The 14,258-nt window shown below is 42.8% G+C and overlaps 1 protein-coding gene across 2 annotated transcripts in view; it reads left to right on the top strand.

Moving 5' to 3' along the window:
• Positions 1-14,258, top strand: part of unc119.1 (unc-119 homolog 1) — a 43,219-nt gene that overhangs the window by 10,623 nt on the left and 18,338 nt on the right. For both annotated transcript variants that reach the window (XM_038791638.1, XM_038791628.1), the window contains exons 2-3: positions 11,351-11,464; positions 12,493-12,604. In XM_038791638.1, coding sequence (XP_038647566.1) covers positions 11,351-11,464; positions 12,493-12,604 — 226 coding nt within the window. The remainder of the gene's footprint in view (positions 1-11,350; positions 11,465-12,492; positions 12,605-14,258) is intronic.

Genomic DNA, 14,258 nt, shown 5'->3' with positions numbered 1-14,258 from the left:
AGCAGGGCTAACCCACTGCGAAGCCATGCTGCCCTTAGTTACAATACTTTTATGGGCCTCTTTAATTACCTTGTTGTATGCTACCTGCATGCATTAGAAGGAGTTCAATTTCTCTCCTTTTTTGGGAAGGCATCCTGTTCACTTGGCAGGCATTTTTAAAATCAAGGAAAACTGAGCAGGAGAACCGCCTTTGGTTATGACTAATAGTATTCAAGCTGTTTTGGATGGTCGTTAACAAGCAAATTAAATTTGCCACTCGTTCACCTATGGTGTCTGATGGCATTTATAATAGCCAGTAGTCCAGAAAACTGAGGCCATGATTTAAACATTAAAGTACAGCCATGTGGAGCTGTAATACTAGACAAAAAGGTCAACATTCAGAACTTGTAGACTTTGAAATTGTATTCAGTAAATCAAGTAAATTAATGCCAGCACTAGAAAATGACTGTAAATCAGCTCCTAGACTTAGATAGTTCTGTGCTATGTGTTTTTATAGGATTCAGTTGGTTTCTGATCAGTTATGTTGTGACACACAGGCAGCCAATTTTGCAAAGCAAGGTCCCATTGGATTTGCAGTATCTTCCTTATGCCATTTCCTTTTACACTGCTTCTCACTGGTAATCAGACTTAAGCTCCCTGTGACAAAGCTGTCACTGAGCTAAGCTGACACTCAACTAAGTCAACATGGCAGATTTATTTCGTAATCAAAATCTGATTTATATTTTTAAAATAATTAATTGGCTGTGAAGCATTTTGCTTGAAGTGACCAAATGACAAGTTGACAGAATGAACCTCTGATCCTGATAACTTATTGCATGTGATGTGTCATGAAATCCAATCATTCAACTCACGAGCAACGTCACAGTAGATGTACTAGAGTCTCGTTGAGTTTTTAAAAATGTGTTCACCGGATGTGGGCGTTGCTGGCTAGGCCAGCAATTATTGGCCATCTCTAATTGCCCTTGGGAAGGAATGTAATAATAATAATAATAATCTTTATTGTCACAAGCAGGCTTATATTAACACTGCAATGAAGTTACTGTGAAAATAAATCCCCCAGTCGCTACATTCCGACGCCTGTTCAGGTACACAGGGTGAATTCAGAATGTCCAAATTATGTAACAGCATGTTTTTCGGGACTTGTGGGAGGAAACCGGAGCACACGGAGGTGGTGGTGAGCTGCCGTCTTGAACTGCAGCGGTCCATGGGAAATAGATGTGATATAGGTAACCAGCTGCTGTGAAGGGAGGGAGTTCCAGGATTTTGACCCAAAGCCAGATACTAACATATTAGTGGCTAAAATTGTAACAGAATTCACTAGTCCCCTTTTAATTTAGTGTCTTTAGTCTTTTTTCTGTCTCATTATGAAACATGTTAGTATTGAGGAACGTAAAACATTTTACACTTTGATTACCCACCGTCAGCATTAATTTGTCACAGATTGAATGTAGCACCGTTTGATACAGAGTATAGAACTAATTTTATTCTGCTTCAAAAGTGCAGCAGCATAAATTTGCCACTTTCTTTTGTCATCCTTTTGACACCTCTGAATAAGAGTGATTGTCAATCATTGCTGAGTTGGTGTAAGTTTTGTATTGTGGGCAGTGACTTTCTCAAACCTGTTTCACGGTATTTTCGCTGGACTAATAATCCAGAACCCAGGGTGATGCTCTGGGGACGGGTATGAATCCCACCAGGGTAGATGGTGGAATTTGAATTCAATAAAAATCTGGAACTAAAAGTCCATGACCATGAAACCAGTGTCGATTATCATTTTAAAAAAAATAACATCCTGTTCACTAATGTTCTTTCGGGAAGGAAATCTGTCATGGTCTGGCCTACATGTGACTCCAGATCCACAGCAATTTGGTTGACCCTTCCTCGAGAATGAGCAACAAATGTTGGCTTAGCCAGCAACACCCACATCCCATGAACTAATTTAAAAAAATAAATGGGACCAGGAATGCATTGATTTGGGTTGGATCCCTGACAAAAATGTTTTTAGCACACCCAACATTCTGTCCATATGTTTTAAATTATTTTTTGACCAACATTTCTTTTTTTAAATATAAATTTAGAGTATCCAATTTATTTTTTCCAATTAAGGGACAATTTAGCGTTTTCAATCCACCTACCTTGCACATCTTTGGATTGTGGGGGCGAAACCCACGCAAACACGGGGAGAATGTGCAAACTCCACACGGACAGTGACCCAGAGCCAGGATCGAACCTGGGACCTCGGCGCCGTGAGGCAGCAGGGCTAACCCACTGCTCCACCGTGCTGCCCTCTTTGACCAACATTTCTAACAAATATTTACTGTTGTGAAATTAGCAGATTAACGTTCAATATTAGTACAACATATTCTGTCCACTATATTTTTGTGGAGGGGCTTTTGTATTGGTTGGGAGCATTTGAGAACTAACTGATTGATATACTGGCACAGAAAGGCTTTACTGGAGTATAGAACATAGAACAGTACAGCACAGAACAGGCCCTTTGGCCCTCAATGTTGTGCCGAGCAATGATCACCCTACTCAAACCCATGTATCCACCCTATCTCTCTCCCCCCCCCCCCCCCCCCCCCCCCCCCCCCCCCAACCCCCAACCTTACTTTTTAGGACACTGCGGGCAATTTAGCATGGCCAATCCACCTAACCCGCACATCTTTGGACTGTGGGAGGAAACCGGAGCACCCGGAGGAAACCCACGCACACACGGGGAGGACGTGCAGACTCCGCACAGACAGTGACCCAGCCGGGAACCGAACCTGGGACCCTGGAGCTGTGAAGCATTTATGCTAACCACCATGCTTCCGTGCTGCCCAAAGATTGATCACTTGAAATATTATGTGAAGTTTCTGAGATTAATCTCGATTTCCCTAAAGGTCTGCTGTTTGGCTAAATGAAAGATTAGATCACGGGTTGCCTTTTTGAATTTTGGATTGTGAGAATTGCTGCACAGCGGCTGCATGGGAAATAAGTAATTTGTAGAGAATTGAGCTGTGTTTTGTGCAGTGGCGTGCAGAGGTCTGGTGATGCCCGGGGCAAATCTTGATTGTATGCCCCAAAGACTCAAGTATAAGGCCTAATATACTGAGAAATATTATGAGAAAGGAAAACATTTTGAATATATAAACACAGATGAAACATGAAATAAACGCTTTATTCGATTTTAATATAAATCAATCAAATTTATTAAGTTCTTTTCCCCAAATGATACCTCCTGTCACAAAACACCTGAACTACTTCACTTTTTAAGTGGGTCGGCGCAGACTCGATGGGCCAAATGGCCTCCTTCTGTCCTGTATATTTTATGTTCTATTACAGCACCTCATTGACTTAAAGTCCTTGGAACACCCTGTGATCATGGAAGACACTAAATGCACATCTTTCTTTATCAGATCTCATCAAATAAAATTAGCATCAGAAACTGCCTCCTATATTTTTAAAAATCAACACACCTGCCATTACATTTTACCAAATTAATAGTAAAAATGCTCTTTTCCTAGGTTTTCCTTTCAGAGGAATGGCTAATAATTTATTGATAATGCCCAATACATACAATCAATATTGCATTAATCATAGAAATTGAAGCTTTTTGTCTTTTTAGTCTTATTTTTGTTTTTGGAAGAGATTTAATTGTACTTTTAATCCAGTATTTCATTGCCATATTTTGGTAATATTTCAATTTTACTACTGGAAATCATTAAATTCAAAACAGATTTTTATTGACCAAGTTGTCATTCTAGTCTTTTCAGAATTTGTGTTTCACTCCTCCGACAACTCAGGGGGCCAAGCCATCGAAAATAATACTGCTACTGATCAGAAACTGGCTGAAATTTTGAAAACATGGGCAATGCAAGGAAAATTTGCTCTAAAGTTTGCTGCAACAAAATCTCGGCTATCGCCCAACATAATGGGGGGAGGGGGGGGGGGGGCTGGCAAACTCAGCTGCCCACCGCAGGAGGGAACGGAAAAGAAAACCACACGGCTCGTTAAAACGGGCTGCCACCGTCACCTGCTGCCGTCCACACACTACTTTTGCGTTCAGTTTACATCGTCAACAACCGCGCCCGTGCGCGCCTGGGGCCAGCTGACCTGCCCTCCCCATCCCACTCGAGTAGCTGAAGTAGTCCGAAGTTACCTGCCCTCCCCATCAACAGCGCTCGCGCGAGCGGGCCAACCCCTCGCCTTCGCTCGGCGGTTGCTCTCTGAATGCTCCGGGCACTTCCCAAGACGGCGCTTGCGACCGCCTCGAGCTGTTTACCGACACTCCATCCAAAAACACACACACACACATAAGTGTCAGGTTTCGTTGGGGGGGGGGGGGAAAAGAGTGGCTGACAGACGGAAGTGACGGCACCATGGGCTGGCCAGGCGCGAGGAGCTCGGGGGTCCAATGGCGGCGCGCCGGGAGAGCGTGCGGAGCGAGTGAGCGTGCATACGGGGTGAGGTCGTGCCACTCAACACTGCAAGCGTCCAACGTGCACACACTGAGCAAAGGTTAGGGTTTAACGTGTGTCTGCACACAGAGAAAAACACATTGATTTACAAACGCTGTTTGTTTGAGGTCCCACATCTGCCTGGAACGGGCACCTTCCTATTCATAACTGGCAGGAATAAGTTTATTTGTTTTTTGTTAATCTGATTGAATGCCCCCATCCAATGGCTGCCCGGGGCCAACGCACCGTCGGCCCCCCCCCTCTGCACGCCACTGGTTTTGTGTGTCATGTTTTCTCAATGGCATACCATTTATTTAAAAACAAGTTTCAAGAAGTAGGGATCTAATTTCCACCATGCCCAGGGTTTGACCTCCCTTGTATTCTATCTCGGGGCCAGGGGAGTCTAATATATCTTGTTTGACTATGTGCTGCCATGAAAACTGGGTTAGGTAACCTGTAAACAGAAGTAATTAATTGGCGTTGTTCAGAACCATCACAGCCTGAATGAGGTGGGAGTGTGCTTTGCGTGCAAGTAGTTTCCAGAAGTACATCTATTTTCTTTTGTCTTTTTGGCATAAACAGCAATTACCTGCAGAGCTGTTTGCTTGTTTTAACAGTCAATCTGTTGAATAAATCTTAAATGCTTTCACAGTAATATGAAACATAATTATTGAAAGATTCTAACTTTTCCATTTGTTCCTTCTCTCCACTGAAAAGAAAGGTATTTGAATGCAACAAACTGGTGTGCCTCGAACTATAACTTGAAAGATTTGTTTAAATTGAATCCTTTAATTTAAAAACTAGACATTGTGCATGATCTGCTACTTCAGTTAGTATTACATTTGCAGCTGAAATGACTTAAGTGCTTACTTAGCAATGATCCTAAACTATTAAGCTCTTCAGACTTTTACAAACTAAACTCGTTATCTTAAAGTATTATTTGTGGGGTAGAGTTGCTTGGTTATATACACCAAGCATTTGAGGAGTAGCTTAGCGTGGCTTCGCCCAGTTGTTGGATAACAAGAAATGTTCTTTTACAGTGAAACAGGGTGCCTGCTCTGATCTTTGTCCACTTCCAGAATTTGAATATTTGGCTGAGCGTGGGAAATTACTTGCTCTGTTATCAGTGCCTAGAATTTATGCACAACATGTTTCTTCTGATGATGGAATTAATTAATTTGGTTACAAACCGAAGTTTATCTTATCAGCAGTTTCAGTAACATGAGTAACCAGGAAGTGTGTTTTTTTTTAAAGTGTTGTTCTTCAGTGCCTTGTCCAAGTGGCTACTTTTTAAAAAAATGTAAGCATAGACTACAAAACAGTGGTAAATAAATAGTCCAGTCAGCCTATCAAATACAACAGTGATTACTTGTGCATCACAATACCTGCCCCCCCCCCCCCCCCCCCCCCGTGAAAGACATGTGATCACCTTGAAGTGGTGAGAACCCAGATTAAAAATGAGGGCAAGTTAGAGGAAGGGAAATCTGGAAAATTCCTCTCTCTGGTCCCCTGGGTGATCAAAACTACTCCATGAGAGCGTTATGGCCCTGATTAATGTTATGCAGTGCCTATCTCCTTGTATGAGATGAGCTCCATGTCAACCAGCAATAGGCTCAACTCTTGCTTGAAGGAATTCTGAAAATCCGTGTTCATTGTACAAGCCGGCATCCGCTTCCACAAATTCATTATTTTTCTAGGAACATCTCCTATCTAGTTAAAATAAATGTAGATCATATCTACACAAATAGAATCTATTACTTAATTATCTTATAAACTGTGGTGAAATTATCTCTTAAATTGACGCTTTTTTTAAAGTGCAGAGCCTAAAACGAAGATGTTTCAAGCCTGGAATTAATCTGGTGTCTCTTTTCTGCCTTCAAGTGGGCAAAGGCTCAGAATAGAAAACTGCTCAAAATTTGACACTAAATAAAACTAGGGCAAAATGCAGATGAGGCACTTGCTGTATATTACAGGGATATGTCTCAAGTGAAATAAGGTAACTCTGGGTTGGAGCTGAGGGATGATGTTCTGAAATAGTTGGGAGATTTTGCACTGAATCTAATTCCTGTATATTTCTGACTGGATGTTTTAGATGCTGAAAATTGCGATTTAAAACAGGGATGTGTTCCCGCCTCGCAGTATAAAGCTTACATAAAATTTGTATACTGGCATGTAAAACAGCAAATTTGATAGTTTCTGTTATATTAATGGACTAGTGGTCTCTGCTCAGCAGTTACTAGTCGGTTACGGATCCTGCCATTTTGTTGCTTAGGCTATTTGCAATTTTAAGCGTTGCCTAGGTAACAGTATAATTTTTTTCCTTGCATGATTAATTTGAAGATCAAAGCTTGTGTTGATCCCTATTGGTGAATGAAGAGTGCATTTTATATATTTAGGGTCCTTAGCACCAAAATTCCAAGGATGTAATGACTGCCTTGCTGGGGTAAAAAGGCGGCATGGCTGCTTTGGGGTAAAATTTGTGTTGCGAAGTGGACCATATAATTGGATTTAGGAGAAAATTAATGGTTTCTGAAAAGAGAGGATTTGAGTGTTTATGGTGAGTGAGATGTAGGTTATATTAATCCTGAGAAGGGAGTGCTGTTTGTGCTTCCTGGCCTATTCCACTTCAAAAAAACGTGTATTTTTATTACTTAGCAACTGATTGAGAGAATTGTATTTCCCAGTGAAGATGAACATTTTAAAATCTGAAGTTCAGGCTTCAATTTCTGGTCTGGTTTAAATATACTTTGTTGGTGAATGCCTTTATGGAATCCACCTGAAAACATTAAAGTCATCCAATACGATGATGGCTAATCTCATCTTGGCCTCACCTCCACCTTCTTGCTTGCTCCCTGTAACCTGTCTACTAATTTAAAAACCTATCCATCTCTTTAAATTTTAGTGTTCCAGCATGCACCACACTGGGGTAGAGAATTCTATAGATTCATGACCTAATTCCCTTTCATTTCTGTTTTAAATCTTCCACCCCTAGACTAAAACGATGGCCCTGTTAGGGAAGAGGTTCCAGGATGTAGGAACAGCGAGACATTTCCAAGTTGGGGTCGTGAGTGACCTTCTAGATGGTAGTAGTCTTGGGCTTGCAAGGTGCTTTCTAAGGAACCGTGGCGAGTTGCTGCAATGCAGCTTGTAGATGGTGGGCCCAAGTTCTAAACTGGGGGACAGATGATTTTAATAAGATCAGATATGATTAGGCAGGAGTGGGCTGAGAGCAGACACTTTTAGGTAAATCTGTGACAGAACAGAGGGATGCATTCACAAGGAAATAGGGAGTGTACAGGGCCAACATGTTTCAATCAACAAATCCTGTGAATCCTGGAGGGTTAGCATTGATCAGAAACTGAACTGGACAGCCATATTAATACTGTGACTACCAGGGCAGGTCAATGGCTAGGAATCCTACGGCGAATAACTCACCTCCTGACCCCCCAAAACCTGTCCACCATCGACAAGGCAAAAGTCAAGAGTGTAATGGAATACGCTCCACTTGCCTGGATGAGTGCAGCTTCAACAACACTCAAGAAGCTCAACATTATCCAGGTCAAAGCAGCGCGCTCGATTGCTCCCCCTTCCACTAACATTCAAACCCTCCAGCATCGACGAACAGTATTCATAACAATCTTGAATCTTTAAAAAAAAAACAGTGAGCACCCAATTATTTTTCCAATTAAGGGGCAATTTAGCGTGACCAATTCACCTACCCTGCAAATCTTTTCAGGTTGTGGGGGTGAATGAGAGAATAGGCAAACTCCACACGGGCAGTGACCTGGGGCCGGTATTGAACCCGGGTCCTCAGCGGCGTGAGGCAGCAGTGCTAACCACTGTGGCACCGTCGCCCTAACAGTCTTGAATCTAATGGAATATTCATCACTGTCTGCAAAATGCTTCCCTACTGCAACCGCTTGCCCAGCCTCGCAGTGGCGTGCAGAGGTCTGGTGATGCCCGGGGCAAATCTTGATTGTATGCCCCAAAGACTCAAGTATAAGGCCTAATATACTGAGAAATATTATGAGAAAGGAAAACATTTTGAATATATAAACACAGATGAAACATGAAATAAACGCTTTATTCGATTTTAAGTTCAGGCCAGTGAACTGAATATGGGGAAAATTCTAGAATCCATAATAAAGGAGGTTATATCAGGGTACTTAGAATATCTTAATGCAGATTCAACATGGTTTTGTGAAGGGAAGTTGTTTGACCGATTTATTTGAGTTCTTTGAGGAAGTAACATTGAATGTGGATTATGGGGGACATGAAGGCATTTTACAAATTGCTGCATTAAAAGATACTATGCAAAATAAGAGCTCGTGGTGTAGGGGGATTGCTTATTAGCATGCATAGAGGATTGGTTAACAGGAATCAGAGGGTAGGGATAAATGGACAATTTTCAGTTGAAGGTCTTTTCTGCATCCAGGGAGACTATCACCTCTGGTATTCTCTCCCCGGATGGAGCCATTATCACGTTCAGCAGGCGCCTGATGTTCGAGGTTAGCTGTCTACCTTTGACAAAGCCCGTCTGGTCCTCTGCGACCACGTCAGGTATGCAGTCTTCTAGCCTTTTGGTTGGGTCTTGGCCAGTATTTTGGCATCTGCGTTTCGCAGTGAGAAGGGTCTGTATGGCCCACATCCCGTTAGGTCTTTATCTTTCTTGGGTATCAGTGAGATTGAGGCCTGTGCTAGCATAGGTGGCCGTGTGCCCCTAGCCTGCGAGTCTGTGAACATCTCCTGCAGGTGCGGGGCCAGTACTGTCGCAAATATTTTGTAGAAGTCCTGTCTGGTCCCAGCACCTTCCCCGCCTGCATGGAGCTAATGCTGTCCATGATCTCTCCCAGTGCTAGTCGTGCTTCCAGGCCCTGTTTTCTGCCCTCCCCCACGACTGGTATGTCCAGTCCATCAAGGAACCAAGTTGAGAACTGACAAAGAAATGGATGAGGATTTCAGCAGCAGATGAAATTGAAGCAGCTTTAGAGAAGATTTGACCTTTGAAATAGGAGAAGGCAGGCACATGGTAGAGACAGTTGATAGAATCATAGAATCATAGAATGATTATAGCACAGGAGTAGGCCATTTGACCCATTGTGTCTGTGCTGCTCTCTGCAAGAGCAACTCAGCTAGTTCCATTCCTGCTGCCCGTTCCTTGTAGGAGGGTCTCCGTCTTAATAATCATCTTTATTAGTGTCACAAGTAGGCATACGTTAACACTGCAATGAAGTTACTGTGAAAATCCTAATGATGAAGAAGTCTATGAGCTTGGAGGGTGAGGGTGGAGAACACGTGCAAGGTGTATAAGAAGACGAATGGCAGTGGCTGAAAGGCATTATCTTTGCACCCTTTGGTGATCCTAGAATAGTGAGTGAGCAGTGTTAGCAAGTGAGAGAAGGACCTGATAGTGCTTTATTGTTGTCTAGCCAGGTAGATGATGAATGGCTGAGCTGGTTGATGGTCATATCCTTTCTGCAATCTATGCACTCCAGGGAGTGGAGATGAGAGCTGTACCAGAGATAACAACGTGTGTGTTTGAGAGTGGGTAATGGTTTTGTTGTGGCATTACAAATGGAGGCAAGGGTGCAACTGAGCAAATCAGTAGCTGCAGAAATATTGTAGGGAACAAGCGGTCAGAGGGATTTTGAAAGTGCAGTGAAGTGAATTGGTGAGGAATATGACTTTCCCGGATGCAGAAGGGAGTGATGGAAGATGAAGGTGGGTGGAGATGATGATTAATCTTTATTAGTGTCACATGTAGGCTTACATTAACACTGCAATGCAGTTTGGGTACACTGACGGAGAATTCAATGTCCAATTCACCGAACAAGCATGTCTTTCGGGACTTGTGGGAGGAAACTGAAGCACCCGGAGGAAACCCCGCAGGCACGAGGGGAGCATACAGACTCTGTACAGTGACCCAAGCCGGGAATCGAACCAAGGTCCCTGGCATTGTGAAGCAAGAGTGCTAACTATTGTGTTACTGTGCCACCCAGAAAGGAAGTGATCAAAGAGGCTTATCTGTGGTGGATGTGATGGAAATAATGCCAGCCTGTGAGTTGGCATGGTCAAGAGGTTATGGTTTGGGGAATTTACATGGGTGGGAGAAGGATTAAGGGAGGATGAGGGCAGTGAACTCGAGGAGAGAGTGCCTGATGAAATGGAGGTTGAAATGAAGGAAGAGAAGTCAGTGCAGGGGCTGAGGGAGGAAACAGTGAGATAGATTTCTGATTATGCTGCTATGGTGGGTGGAAGAGAACAAAGAGATGGTACAAGGTAAGATGCTCAAAGGAGGAGAGTACGAGGGGCAGACTAATGTGAGCTGCACTGGCACTATTATGGCCTTGGTTGGGCAAGTGGAGGAAGGTGTAGCTGGTTGGGGTGGCTTTGTTTAGCATGGTGTGTGTTATCACCCCTCAGTCAGGTTTTTATCATGGCCAAGATGTTGATACAATCATCCTCCTTGAATTAATGGCTGGCAAGGGCCTTAGTCATAAGTAAACAGACAAACTAGAGGGAGAAAGACTGAGAATTGCTTGGATGGCCAAGACCATATGGTTGGTAGTGGAAAAATGAAGAGGACAAGGAGATTGGTCAGATTAACCTGCTGTTGGCATTTAGTGAATCTTTTATCTTTAACTCTCCTGAATTCCTGTTTTTTTTTCTTGGTGATTTATTTTTTCATGGTCTCCAAACTTACAGGAAATTAAGCAAAAATAGTCAGTCGTCTTAGTGTACAGTGAATATTCTGAATTTTCATTCCATTATCAAAGTCCCTTTAACTAAGTCATTAAACAAACACAATTGATGTGATGTTCTTTTTGTACCACCATGTGGTTTTATATATTTTGCTTTCATTATATCAATAGTTTTAAGAAATGACATTAAAAATTACTTTCTTTCAGCCTATTTATGCAAGCCCGAAGACAATATTTACAATATCGACTTTACACGTTTTAAAATTCGAGACATGGAAACTGGGACTGTTTTGTTTGAGATTGCCAAGCCACCAGCTTCCGGTACGTTGCCACTTGGGAGAAGGCTTCTGCATTCTATAAGGCTCGATGGTTTTGGATGGCTCTCATGAACATAACCCATTAAGTATGGTTTAACACTCAAAACAAAAGTAAAATACTGCAGTTTCCAGAAATCTGAAATAAAACAAAACTGGAACAATATGGTCTGGCAGCATCTGTGGAGAGAGAAAGTGTTAACGCTTTGAGTCCACCTGACTCATCTTCAGAGCTGAAGTGAAGAGTTGTTATGGTTTTAACCAATCTGGCTTTGGTCAATGGTTTAATGGCTTTAATCACTACTTTGTTGAGCCTATTTTAAAAGCACTGATTATTCAGTCTGTTTTTTCGCGCTCTTACTTTTTAGCGTATTCAATTCTAACTTTTGTTAAAGTTCGGAAGGCATTTATTTTCCACTGTTTTCTTGGTACCACTAGCCCAGTGCTTCCCGAGCTTTTCCCCCACTGTGACCATGTTCCATGTTTTCAGGCTTGAAATTGCTGTGACCCCGGGGGGGGGGGGGCGACGGCGCACGGGTGGGTGAAGGAAGGAAGAGTGAGTGTTGTTGAACTTCAGGGTTTGAAAAATAAAAATAGCACCTACCATTTCAATGGCTTTTTGGTTCCTGCCTCAATTATATGCCAGTCAGGCCACACCCACTAGTTCAAAAACCCACCAGGATTCAAAGGAGGGTTTCCCTATCAAAGTATCCCAAATTGAACACGATTTGCACTGAATGAACTGATCTCAGCTGGGTCTGGTGCAATTGGGTCTGGTGCAATTTAAATCAGCACCTGTAATTTTGGGAGGGTGGGGTTGTGGAGATGCTTCTGATTGCTAACCAGCAAACATCCAGTCTGCATGCTCTTTCTCCCTCCCTCCCCATAATCACCCACTTCTCTCCACCTCCCCACTGTCCCAAGTATATTATCCACTGCTCAACTCGAGGCTAATCTGTAAATAATGGCTACTTGGGTTAGGTGGAGGGTATCTTGGACAATCATAAGGAACTGAATTTACTTTTTCCCCTGTAGAGCTTGAAGAAGACAATGATGATGAGAATGGTGAAATGGATTCCAGTTCTGGCCGTTTTGTTCGCTATCAGTTCACTCCAGCCTTCTTGAGACTAAGAACAGTTGGTGCAACGTGAGTCGTGTACTTTATTATTTTTAGCACCAACTCATGAGATTTTCAATTTGTTGTTGAACCAGCTTGCACCTTAAGCATCAGAGACTGGAATGAACCCAGCAACAAGATTATCTTCTATATTGATTCACCTCTCCTGACAGCCAGTTTAGCAGTTGAGTGCATTTAGGCAGACAATTAAGTAACTATTGCAGTTCTGTAGTTTTGTGATACATTTCCCCAGGCAATCTGTAGACCTCTGACTCTCACCCCCATATTTTCTGGATCCGATACGTTATGTTTCAATTCTATTTACCCCTTGCCCCTGCACCGCGCAAATAATTGTTTTTGCCATCCTGTGTGGCATCATGAGATGAACCAGTATCATTAGTACTAAAACTGTCATTTTACAATCAAATATCAAGTCAGAACCATGGAGTCCTCATTCCCGCTGAATCTAGAGTCCTCATTTAGTGATGGTTCTTGTTTTTATTCTTGACCTCAGTCAGAATAGGAGAACATATAATGAACTTAAATTTACTGAGATGAACAAGAGCATAAATTAAAAATAATTCAAATATAATAAATCAAGCTCTGGAGTCCTGCCACATCCAGCTGTGAATGGTGGTGAACAATTAAAATAACTCACTGGAGGAGGTGTTTCCATGATGGGAGAAACCAGCACATCCGCACAAAAGATAAAGTTGAAGCATTTTGCAGCAATCTTTAGCCAGAATGCCAAGTGGATGATTCATCTCGGCCTCCTCCAGTGATCACCATTATGGATGTCAATCTTCAGACAATTTTCTTCACTGCACATGATGTCAAGAAATGGCTGAATACTGCAATGACTATGGGCCCTATCAAAATTATGGCAAACATACAGAAGACTTGTGCTGTAAAATGTGCTGCACCCCTAGCCAAGCTGTTCCAGTACACTGGAACACTGGCACCTACCCAGCAATGTGGACAATTGTCCAGGTATGCGTTATACACAAAAAGCAGGACAAATCCAACCCGGCCAATTACAGTGCCACCAGTCTACTCTTGATTATCAATAAAGTGATGGAAGGGATTATGAACAGTGCTATCAAGTGACACTTATTCAGCAATAGCCCACTCAGAAATGTTCAGTTTGGGTCCAGTTGGGTTCTATCAGAACCATTCAACTCCTGGCCTCATTACAGTCTGGTTGAAACCTGGACAAAAGAACTGAATAGCAGAGGTGAGATAAGAATGATTACCCTCAACATAATCTTTATTGTCACAAGTAGGCTTACATTAACACTGCAATGAAGTTACTGTGAAAAGCCCCGAGTCACTACTTTCCAGCGTCAGTTCGGATACATGGAGGGAGAATTCAGAATGTCCAAATTACCTAACAGCAGTCTTTCAGGACTAGTGGGAGGAAACCGTAGGAAATCCATGCAGACATGTGGAGAACAGGCAGACTCCGCACAGACAGTGACCCAAGCCGGGAATCGAACCTGGGACCCTGGAGCTGTGAAGCAACAGTACTAACCACTGTGCTACCATGCCGCCCATCGAAGCTGCATTTGACTGTGCGTAGCATAAGGAGCCCTGAGGTCAATGGGAATTGGGGGGGGGAACCCTCTGGTGGTTGGAGTCATCTGGCACAGAGGAAGGTGATTGTGGTTGTTAGAGGCAAGTTATC

Source organism: Scyliorhinus canicula, chromosome 1 (genome assembly GCF_902713615.1).
Source record: "Scyliorhinus canicula chromosome 1, sScyCan1.1, whole genome shotgun sequence".
Lineage (NCBI taxonomy): Eukaryota > Metazoa > Chordata > Chondrichthyes > Carcharhiniformes > Scyliorhinidae > Scyliorhinus > Scyliorhinus canicula.
This window is presented reverse-complemented; position numbering and strand designations above follow the sequence as displayed.